At 37.4% G+C, this 12,414-nt stretch overlaps 1 protein-coding gene across 2 annotated transcripts in view; it reads right to left on the bottom strand.

The window, feature by feature from the left end:
- Nucleotides 1-12,414, bottom strand: part of CBLB (Cbl proto-oncogene B, E3 ubiquitin protein ligase) — a 326,701-nt gene that overhangs the window by 114,045 nt on the left and 200,242 nt on the right. For both annotated transcript variants that reach the window (XM_006872287.1, XM_006872286.1), the window contains exon 8: nt 4,680-4,811. In XM_006872287.1, the coding sequence (XP_006872349.1) occupies nt 4,680-4,811 (132 nt within the window). The remainder of the gene's footprint in view (nt 1-4,679; nt 4,812-12,414) is intronic.

Here is a 12,414-nt window from a genome sequence, read left to right as displayed (position 1 = left end):
GTGAGTGATTAATTTGCATAGTCCTATATCTTCGGGCAGTGTCCTGTTCTGCTTTGCATAAGGTCGCTATGAGTCGGTCAGTACTGACTTGATGGCACCTAACAACAACAACAAATCTTTCTATTAACATAATCCAAAAATATATACAAGAATAGTAAGGGGAACTTAATTTCTCTTTTAATTGAATTAAAAGTTTTTGACAGCAACTCAAAATAAAAGTAGTTGCCTATCATCCAACTAATAGAGATACTCATTTTTATTTTAAAAAAAGATGGATATGAAGAACATTGTGTAGCGTTTGTGTCATATCCAAGCTCTAAAGTAATTTTCTTATTCTCTGGGATAGGGGGAAGAAAAGGGAGGAGACTGGCAAGGGAGGAAAACATGGAAAGAACACAAAAATGCTGTTTTGTTAATATCTGTTAACACCTGGAGGTAAATGAAAACACTACAACTTTTAAAGCCAAAGGTAGAACAGAAGCACATCACCTAGAGATAGAGATACAGCTTCAAACAATGCCTCTAGAGAGATGATTATTCAGCTCATTTAGAATTCTGTACAAACTCTGGCTTGCTTATTCCATTTATTAAATAACACAGATGTTTGAGAAAGCAAAAAAAGTATCTGACACTTCTTCTTGGGTATGACTAATGGCCCATTATGACAGCAATTAAAGAGTAACAACTTGTAGCCAGTATCAACTAACTGACAATGCTATAGTGAATTTCTCAGGTTTTCTGTTAATTACATAAAATTTAAGTCTCCAATGAATTTCAATTAAACCAAAGTAGGACATCAAATGGAAGGAAAAGCTGGTGAAGAATGACTTGCTAAAAAATGCATACTGGCTGAACATATAATGCTTTATGGCCAAGCTTTAATATTTCCTGTTGGACTCTGACTGATTTATCAAAGCTTCTTGGCAGACTCACAAGGTTTTAAAATCATTTTCATATCAACATAACCAACCAAAGAAGTTAGAAAGCAACAAAAAAAGTCTGATGTGCATAACTAAATGAGAAGGACAGCAGGATTTCAACTCATGTAATCATTAATATCATGCTCTTTAATAAAACTTTACATTTCTTTAGATTAAAGGCTGTGTCTCAGTATTCTTCAGAGCTTCAGACATTAGTGCAGAATCTGAGACACAGCAGCCACTCAAGAAATGTTTGCTGAACAAATGTATGAATGAATGGATTCAATATATTGAAGAACGAAGGATAAAGCCATCATGTTTGTTCCTGCCAAACTAGTTAAAGGAGGCAATGTGCAATTATTCTTATGCATACTTGATAAGAAAACAAATAAAAATACAAAATAAAAACAAAAACACTGGAATTAAAGCCAAAAAGCATGGTATCTAGTCCTGCTTTTATATGTGTGTATGTGTGGAGGGGCGGTGGGGGGGTGGGGTGTTAGGCAGGAGAGGGTCTTAAAAGATTTTTAAGCATTCAGCTGATAACAAAAAGGTTACTGATGATTTGAACTCACACAGTGGTACCTGTGGCACGTAACAACAAAAACAACAGTGGTACCAGTATGCTGTGGCATTGTTGGATAAGCACTAGACAGTTAACCACAAAGTTAGTGGTTCAAAACCACCATCCACTACTTGGAGATCTTATACAAGGTCACTATGAGTTGAAACTGACTAGACAGCATTAAGAGCAACAAGGAGTGGTACCATGAAAGAAAAGAGAGGCAATCTACATCTGTAAAGATTATAGTAAAGCACCCTATGAGTAAGAATGGACTAAATGGCACTAGGTAACAAAACCCATGGCTTAAGCACAACTAACACAGCTATGAATTTCAGTATGCCCTGGGTTTTTTAGAATAAAGAGGCTGGATCAGATATAAGAAGTCCTCACGTATTATAACTAATCCATTCCCCAAAATTGTGCCAGTTTTGAACAATTAAAAGATTAAAAACAGAGTCATATATTACTATGGATATCAAATTCTCACATTTCATACTGTATCATCAAGGTTAGATACCACGTCTGACAATCCATTCCAGAACTAACTATGGGGTTCTATAGTTTTATTTTATTCCTTCATATATTCACTGATTCACTATCAATTAGGGTAAGTCTAGTGGTGCTGTGGGTTAATGCACCAGACTGCAAAGCCGTTTGAACTACAAGGTCGGTGGTTCCAGCTCACCAGTCACTCCTTGGAAACCCTATACAGGGTCGCTATGGGTCAGAACCGACTCGACGGATCTTAACAGCAACAACAATAGTGAGCACCTAACTTAGGCTACTGATGTCAGGCTTTTAGCCTATCTCATATTTTGTCAGGAGTCCTGGTGTGATGCTTTGTTAACATCTTTTTTTGTTTTTTGAAAACTGAAGTAAGTTCTTTCCAGTTAGTTTGTCACTAAGTCAGTCTGTCACTGATCTATTTGAATCACCCTTACAAAAGCCATTGTCTTCCACGAAAACAAAATACAACATTGCTGCTGATTCCAACTCAAAGCAACCTTACAGGGCAGAGTAGAATGGCCACAGGGCAGATGGAAGGCTGTAATCTTTATGGAAGCTGGCTGCCACAGACTAGCTAGTGGGTTCAAACCACAGATCTTAGTTAGTCCAGCAAACTTAGCAGTGGATTATAAAATCACTCCTTTGGATAAATTTAGATATGCTAGTGGAAGTGAGGAGCAGCTCTAGTAATGCAGTGGTTTACTGCTTGGCTGCTGTGAGTAAGTAATACCTATATGCTAAGAATGACTACTGCTAATACCATACTGACCACCCTTCTTCCTCCAGCTTCTCCCTATATCATACTCTTCTAGCTTTCAATCCCAAAATTCTACTGCAAAGTTATAGACACCATGAACAGGCAAACGGGAAATGAGGACATGAATAGCAATGAATATCTAAAGAAAAACTTAAACCAAACTCTAATCTGCAGAGGAGAAATGATTTAGGAAGGTTGAACCATTTTGATTAAGACAGCAAAGATGTTTGAGAATTCAGAAAGGACTCTTAAAACTTTAATGTATTCTACTTCCTCGTTTTTTTATTTTTATTTTTAATTCATTTAAAAATCTTCTAAAAGGAAGGCCTGTTTTCATAAGGCAACAAAAATGTGCAAACTACTATATTTCATTTCCACATAGGCCTGGACAACCTTTTAAGACTCTCATTCCCATTTCAAAGCCCTCTAAACCAGGGGTGGGAAAGGTCTGGCCCTCAGGTCATATGTTGTTTTTGTTGTTAAATGCTGTCTAGCTGGTTCCGACTCAGAGTGACGGTGTACAGGGTTTCTGAGGAACAGATGGTGAGCTTGAACCAACAACCTTACAGTTCAAACCAACCTTGCAGTCTAGCACATTAACCCACAGTGCTACACCAGGATTCCACGCAGGCCGTAGAAGACCTTTGGAATTACTTGGTTTGGCTCTGCCAAGGTAACCACAGTCCCAGTTATCACAATGTTGCTGTTGTGAAATGCTGTCCAATCAGTGTTGACTCATAGTAACCCTGCATAGAGTTTCTGAGGAGAGGCTGGTGAGGCTTGAACTGCCAACCTTGCCGTTCAAACTGACATTGTGGTCCAGTACACTATCCTGCAGCACCACACAGGACTCTATCACCCTTAATGTGATAGAGTTCTGGTGTGGTGCTGCAGGATAATTAAAGGTTTGACCAAATAGAGCAGGCTAATTTTTAAGTTGATAATTTTGTATGACCCACAAACGATGTTACATATTTTGGCCGAAAAAACTGTTCCCTGCTCTAAACCCATTCTTCCTCAGACACTGCAGTGGTTCAGAAGTAGAGAGAAGATAAGGACATAGAAGGCTCAAGAATGGATAGGAATGCCAAGTGCATAACCACAATTTATTTTAAAGGCTGAAACTTCTAATTATTAGATTCCTAAGCTCCATCAACATGTTTCTAGCTTCAATATGACTATGCCAACAATGTTGGGTAAAAACACCAAATACTCAAAACTGCAAATCTGTCTAAAGATCCACTTTGAAATATCTACTCTTTACTACAGATAAAGAAATAGGGGAAAGTCCTCAGGAAATCAGTTATCCTCAAGGTCTTATTATAAAATATTAACTCATTTTATAATTATTGAATATCTGCCTGCAGATGGAAGGTAGTTGGCCTTAGATCCTACTTCTATAAATTTAAAGATGTACTGCTTGTTTCTTAGGGAACTATAACTATTTTAGATACTTTTTCAGCCTGATTCTCTTATTTTAACTCTATAGAACAATCAGAGACAGAGGCACACAGCCTGAAGGGAAATGGCAGCTAGTTGGAGCCATTATATAGGATTTATTTACTTGGCTTTACATTTCCTCAGAATCTAACCTACTATAAAGAGAATCTGACCTACAACAAACCATATAAATAAAGTTGGTTGTTTCTATAACAATATGCTGAAATCAACACTGCTATAAAAGTAAAAGTACTTATGGCTAATATCATAAAATTAAGTTAAACACACAAGTGAAACACAATACAAAACACAGTAAACAAATCAAAGTACATAAATAAAAGAAAGAACTGCACTTATGATTGTAAACAAATATTTCAAATAAAGAGCTTATCAGTATTACCTCAACATTATGAAGAGGAGACTTGAAAGGAGAAAAGGAATAGAGAATAGACAGACAATATCCACATGGCTGATTAAGTCACAACTTTACCTGCCATGCTGTAAGGCAAGAGGTGCACATCAAATGCCCACAAGGCTCAATCTTGACATCTTTGTCGTTCTCTGCACAAATTTTACAGAGTTGAAAAGTTGAGCCCATTTCACAATATAATTCATATTGCTCCTGGAATTTGAAATAAAATAAAAAGTAATATTAATGTACTTATATATTTCCAACATGGTCAATTAATACTGAATTTTCTCAAATGCAATGATTTATAACAAATATATTACACTTAATCTTGTCAAGATTATTTCACCATTCAACATTTGTTTTAAATTGATAATTACGATTTGGTCTATAAAAATCAGATTTTAAAAAGGTTTTTGCTTTTATTAGAAATTCTGTAAGGTTCTATAATACTTTATGGGAGTGATTATGTTCTCAGCTGCTAACTAAAGATTAGTTAGTTCAAATCCATTAGCTACTCCATGAGAAAAAAAAGTGACAGTCTGCTTCTGAAAAGATTTACAGGCTTGGGAACCCTATGGACAGTTCTACTCTGTCCTGCAGGATTGTTAGGAGTTAGACATTACTAGATTGGGGTTTCCTATGCTTCAGATTATTTAATGCTTTGTACTATTCCTTTAGAAAGGGAACTATTTCTAACACAGTTATTCAAAAGACAAAACCCATTATTTTAAACAACAATAAAAATGACTTCAATTACTTTGCAAAGGCTATATGGCTCACCCAATTTTACTGTCAAAGTATATAAAAAATAAATTATGATTTTGATTAAACATAAAATCAAAGTTGCAATTTATATTTAGAAATTCTAAAATGTAAGAAAAGCAATGTTTAACAAGCATTTCATGTGTACCAGGTATGAAATGCACACTTATTATTTAAATAACTCCCAAAGCACAGAAGATACATTAAATTAAAAATAAACAGAGTCTCAGTAAATTTTCATAGTTTTCCCCAGATTCCCAACTAGGTCTCTGGCTCTAAAATGCATACTCTTCTCCATACTAGTTAAATATCCATTAAGTGTTTCAGTAAGATTGTTGAATTCTCTTGATTCACCAAGATTATTAGCTTAAAATACTTAGGAGTAGTAAAAATCTCCGTGTTGAATTATTGAAAAGATCGATGCTACAAAGAAGATACAAATAGATTGGCAAATGTGAAGACAGTATGAAAAGTATTGATCAATAGTAATAGAAAGAAAAGGAATTTTTAAGTCAAAATTATTGGAAATAAAGCAAGTAACTATAATATACCTATCACTGGGTAGGATAAACAAATGAAAAGGTTTTGTTCCTAAGCTAACTAAAAATAACTTAAGTTTCTGGTTGGGGGGTGGCTACAGGAAAAGTATATGTACATATACCTACTAATTGATAATCTTATTATAGGACATTATACATTTAAGACAATAGTAAAAAATCTACTGTGGAACCACTTTGCAAATTAATGAGGTTTAGGCAAGACGGTAATGATTGTAGAGCATCCTCTAGCTCAAAGATGGTCTCTAGGTGGCCTCTGGGAAGTTGAGCCATGCTGCCCCACACTCTCCACTCCTTCCTGCTGGCAGGAGCAGCCAGAGAAGAGGCAGCAAAAAACAATGCCTTTGATCTGCCCTGCTCCTGGCTAGTCTTTGTGAGCCTTTGGTAACAACCTCCACTCTTCCACCCTCTCAGTGCTACTAACATTCCTATGGGCTAGAACCCGCAGAGCAAAGAGGTGGGGGACCTTCACGCCTCGGGAATAGGGTTGCCAAGACGGTGCCTTGTCTGGATAAATGTACTTGGGCCTCTGAGAAGCAGAGCGCCCCTGGTTCCTAAGAAGATGTTTTAAAAATTAAATATTAAGAATAAATAAATAGCTCCCAAATGACATGAGTCAAGGAATAAAAACTCCTTTACAATCTAGTCCAAAGACCCACCCCTTCCAGGGAAAGATCCAGAAATCTCCAGTGTGTGGGGCTAGGGGTTAGTCTGTGGGCATCAGCACTGGGTCAGGCCTTCTCTGTGGCCATGACCTCCAGGAGGGCAAACAGACAGCAAGTGTGTTTTGGGTTCCCAGCTCCTGAGGCCCTGCAACTAAAAATTGCTATGGAATAGGTAAAGAGGAAAAAAAAGGACTCTGTAGAGGGTATTTGAAAAAAATGTGAATGAGTTTAATGACGTCCCAAAGTGAGCTGAACTGCATCGGAAGCCTCCACCTTGCTTGGGGTAGGTTATGCAGACAAATTAAAATGACCAGTGCCCTTGAATCCGTAAGTCTGGGTGATTCGCCAGGTATGTAGGGCAAAGCAGGTTCTGGGATCATGATCGAGGGGCCTGCAGAGGTGGAGTTCTAAAAGTGACTCTAAGAAGGAAGCTCTGACGCAGCACGGGGGGGCAAAGTAAGATGGTTAAGCCACTAGCTCTCCAGTTACACAACCCAGGTTTATCCAGCTTAGTCTCCTCCAAGTTCTGTAGAGGCAGAAGAACAATCTATAACTGGATTCATCATAGTAATGAACACATCAGTAAATCTTGTTGTTGTTGTTGTTAGGTGCCATCTCATAGCAGTTGTAACTCATGGCAACCCAATACACAACAGAATGAAACATTGCCCATTCCTGCTCCATGTTCACAACCGTTGCCATGTTTGAGCCATCTGTTGCTGCCACTGTGTCAATCCATCTTGTTGGGGGTCTTGCTCTTTTTCACTGACCCTCCACTTTACCAAGTATGAGGTCCTCTACAGTGATTGGTCGTTTCTGATAATACATCCTAAGTACGAGAGAAAACATATTCTCTAATGCGCATTCTGGCTGTACTTCTTCCAACATAAATTTTTTTTTTTTTCTGAAAGTCTATGCTATTTTTAATATTCTTCTTCAACACCATAATTCAAATTCATTGATTCTTCTATGATCTTCCTTATTCACTATCTAATTTGCACAAGCATTTGAGGTGATTAAAAATAACATGGCTTGGGTAAGCCATGGGTAAGCGCACCTTAGAGCTCAAACTGATATTTTTGATTTTTAATACTTTCAAGAGGTTTTTGTAGCAGATTCGCCTAATGCAATACATTCTTCGGTTTCTTAACTGTAGCTTCCATGAGAGTTGATTGTGGATCCAAGCAAAATGACACCTCTGACAACTTCAATCTTTTCTCCATTTTTAATGATGTTATTTATTGGTCCAGTTGTGAAGATTTTTGTTGTCTTTACATTGAGGTGCAATCCATGCTGACAGCTGCAGTCTTTGATCTTCTTCAGTATTTTAAGTCTTCTTCACTTCCAGTAAGCAAGGCTGTATCATTTGCAAATTGAAAGTTGCTAATAAGTCTTCTTCCAATCCTGATGCTACAGGCTTCTTCATATAATCCAGCTTCTTGAGCATACAGATTGAATAAATATGGTGAAAGGATACAACTCATGTGCACACCTTTGCTAATTTTAAACCACTCAGTATTTCCTTGTTCTGCTTTAAAAACAGTCTCTTGGTCTACGCACAGGTTCCTCAAAAGCACAATTAAGTACATATTTTTGTTGTTGTTAAGTGCCATCACATTGGTTCTGACCCATAGCAACCCAGTATAGGGTTTCCGAGGAGTAGCTGGTGAGCGTGAACCACTGACCTTGAAGTTCAAATGGCTTTGCAGTCTGACACATTAACCCACAGCACCACACCAGGACTCCACATATTAGCTATTATTATTTCTATGATTATATTTGTTGTTGTTTTTAAGTGCTGTTGTGTCAATTCTGACTGATAGTGACCCTGTATGGTGTATCAGAAAGATGTTTACCTGTGGTTTATTGACTACGAAAAGGCTTTCGATTGTGTAGATCATGACAAGCTATGGACAACATCAAGAAGTATGAGTATTCCAGAACACTTAATTGTACTGCTGAGGAATCTGTACCTGGACCAAGAAGCAGTTGTTCGAACAGAGCATGGGAACACTGAATGTTTTAAAATTGGGAAAGGTGTGCGACAAGGTTGTGTTCTTTCACCATACTTATTCAACCTGTATGCTGAGCAAATAATACGAGAAGCTGGGTTCTATATAGAAAAATGTGGTGTCAGGATTGGAGGAAGACTCATTAACAACCTGCAATATGCAGAGGATACAACCTTGCTTGCTGAAAGTGAAGAGGACTTGAAATATTTACTGATGAAGATCAAAGAACACAGCCTTCCGTATGGGTTGCATCTCAATGTCAGAAAAACAAAAATCCTCACCACTAGACCAATAAACAACATTCTTATCAAGGGAGAAAAGATTAAAGTTGTCAAGGACTTCATTCTTCTTGGATCAACTATCAACACTCACGGAAGCAGCAGTCAAGAGATCAGACGACATATTGCACTGGGCAAATCGGCTGCACAGGAACTTTTTAAAGTGTTGAAGAGCAGAGATGTCAGCTTGAGGACTAAGGTGTGCCTGACCCAAGCCATGGTATTTTCAATAACCTCATATGGATGCGAAAGCTGGACAGTGCATAAGGAAGACCGTAGAAAAATTGAAGCCTTTGAGTTGTGGTGTTGGAGGAGAATACTAAAAGTGCCATGGACTGCCAAAAGAACCAATAGATCTATTTTGGAAGAAGTGCAGCCAGAGTGCTCCTTGGAGGCCAGGCTGGCTAAGCTTCGTCTCTCATACTTGGGACATATTGTCAGGAGAGAACAGTCGCTAGAGAAGGATGTCATACTGGGTAAGATGGAGGGGTCAGAGAAAAAGAGGAAGACCCCCAACGAGATGGATTAGCCAGGTGGCATCATTGATGGTGTCAAGTGTGGCAGCGGTGGTGGGGTTGGCCCAGGATTGGACATTGTTTCATTCTGCTGTGCATGGGGTCGTTATGAGTCGGTTCCGACTCAATGGCACCTGACGACAACAACATGGTGTTTCCAAGGAGCGACTGGTGATTTTGAACCACTAACCTTGTGGTTAGCAAGCCAGGGCTTATTCTATAGCACCACACCAGAACTACATCTACTACAGAAAAATAATTAGATAAATTGATAGTTTGAAACGGGGGGGGAAAAATCCTCCAATTTTGCACAACAACCTGTTCTTTGAAACCTAACTAGGTTTCTAAGTGAGGAATAGGTGTATATACACACAGACACACATACTAGATAAGTCCATCATGATGTGCATATATGCATGTATGTATGTACAGGAAAGACTTTTTAATGAAATTAATAAGAAAAAACGCAAGAAAGAATGGATCTAAATAGAAAAAAATTAATCTGAAATAGATTATAAATCATTGTATTCCATGAAAAAAAATAATGGTTATATGTACCCATAGAGTTAATGTACAATTATTTTAAAGTCACAGTAAACTAACATCACAAATGCAGAACTCAATACAACCTAAGGAATAAGCCAGATGATTATGTATAGTGAATTATATAGTTAAACATTTGTTGTTGTTTTTTTTAACAGTGGTATAAAGAGAAATTACCTCTCATAGGTTTCCTTTTACACATATCAGAAAACTGTGATTCACTATATGATTGTTTTAATCGCAAATCCAGAGGAGCTGCTAACCTTGTGGTTAGTAGTCCAGTGCTTATTCTACAGAGCCAACTTCCCCATTTCATGGCTATTAAGACTAAAATCTAGAGAATTAGAAATTATCTATTATTTTTCAAAACACTTATTATTTCTACATTTCCCTTAGATTTATTATTTTTAATACTAGTGTTGTTAAGTGTTCTCTAATTGGTTCCGACTCACAACAACCCTACACAGGGTTTCCAAAGCTATATATCCTTAAGGGAGCAGAAAGCTTCATCTTTCTTCCAGAGTCACTAGTCAGCTCAAACCACCAACCTTGGGACTCCTTGTGAATCCTTTAAACTATAAAGGATTTTAAAATTAGATAGCATGTAAAATGAAGTATTAAAGGTTTCCCTTCCTTCTCTCGCTACTATAATTCTCCAGAGTTAAAAACGTTCCTAGTTTTATTATTTTTTTTTTAATGATTGTATACAGTCTAGGAGCAGAGGTCCCTGGGACCATCAAGGGAGAAGAGTGGAGAGTGCGACGCTACCCAGAGAAGCAGTAATGACTGAGATGGAGGCAGAGATGATGAGTGGAGAGATGAAGCAGGTGGGGACTTTAGACACAGAGAGGGAGAAGGGCTGTGTGCTGATGACTGGGGGTGGCAGGCTTGTAGGGTATACTCTTTGGTTGGTTGATGATGCATGCAGGCGACTGTAACCATGGCAATGAAATGATATACGATAGGATGAATGTAAAACTAATGTTCTCCCATGTAAACTATCACATAATTCACAACATTAAAAAAAAAAAAAAAAAAAGCATGTATATGTTCAAATTCATGCATATGTTCATATATGAGCCCTGGTGTGGCACTGTAGGATAGGTCCTGGCTTCTAGTAACAAGTTCAGTAGTTGAAAACCACCAGTTGTTCTTGGGAACCCTGTATAGTGTCATTATAAGTCCGAACTAACTTGATGGCACACACCAATGCAAGAATAGCATGCTCATGTATAGATGGTTTCTTATAAATATACATATTTTTACATAATGGAAATTTTACAAAAAGGAATTATATTTAATAGAGTTTTATATTAATTGAACTTGTTTAAAAATGCAGAACTTGTCATGTATATAGAGAGCAACCTCATTCCTTTGAATATTTTCATAATATAAAATAGTATGAGTATATTGCTGCAGTTATTGTTATGTGCTGTGGAGTCATAGTTCTGACTCATAGAGACCCTGTACAGGGTTTTCCGAGGCTGTAAATCTTTATGGGAGCAGAAAGCTTCACCTTTCTACCTTGGAACAGTTGGTAGTTTCTAACTGCTGACTTTGAGGTTTGCAGCCCGATTTGTAACCACTACGCTATACTACTTTAAGGAGCTCTGGAAACATAGTGGTTACAAATTGTGCTACTAACCTCAAGGTAGGCCCTTTAAAACTACCAGCGGTTCCGCGGGAGAAAGAGGAGGCATTCTGCTCCCGTAAAGATTTACAGCCTTAGAAACCCTGTGCAGGGTCGCTATGAATCGGAACCGACTTCACGGCACACAACAACGCTATCAGAGCTCCTTCAGTATGAGTATACTATGGTTAATTTAACTTACTATTGAACATTTTGGTATTGTGCAATGTTTCATCATGAAAAACACCTATAGTAAATACATTAGTACACAGATCTTTGTCAATATATGGAATGAATATTGAATCAACTGAAAAACTCATTAAGGATTTTAAAAATTAGTAACATACTGACATCAAGAAAGACTTTACCAAGTTATGTCCCCACTCATGACGTTGACAACAATGGACTTAATTTTAAAAAATTATTATTACCTTTAATAAACTTCAGTTACCTATTTGACTCTTTCAAAAACTGTTATATAAAGTTACTGTAACCTGTTTCAGTAGTTTTCTTAATGTAAGGCTCTCTGCTCCTCTATCTACCTAACTCTCCCATTTAAATGTCATAATTATTTTAAATTCAAGACTAATAGCACTTTGTTCCAATAATTGGAGAAAATAATGCAATCTCTTTTCAACAACTCTTATACTTCTGAAATATATTTTACATTAAATATCTGTGCATAGTTTTAACCATAGTATGTGCTGTTGTTGTTGTTAAATACCATCAAGTCAGTTCTGACTACACCAGGACTCTACACTATAGGTGTTGCTGTTAATTGCTGTTGAGTTGGTTCTTACTCACAGGAACCTTGTATAGGACTTCCAAGGAGTAGCTGGGGAGTTTGAAGT

Source organism: Chrysochloris asiatica, unplaced genomic scaffold, assembly GCF_000296735.1.
Source record: "Chrysochloris asiatica unplaced genomic scaffold, ChrAsi1.0 scaffold00191, whole genome shotgun sequence".
Taxonomy (NCBI): Eukaryota; Metazoa; Chordata; class Mammalia; order Afrosoricida; family Chrysochloridae; genus Chrysochloris; species Chrysochloris asiatica.
The sequence above is the reverse complement of the archived record's forward strand: the minus strand, read 5'-3'. Positions and strand labels throughout refer to the sequence as shown.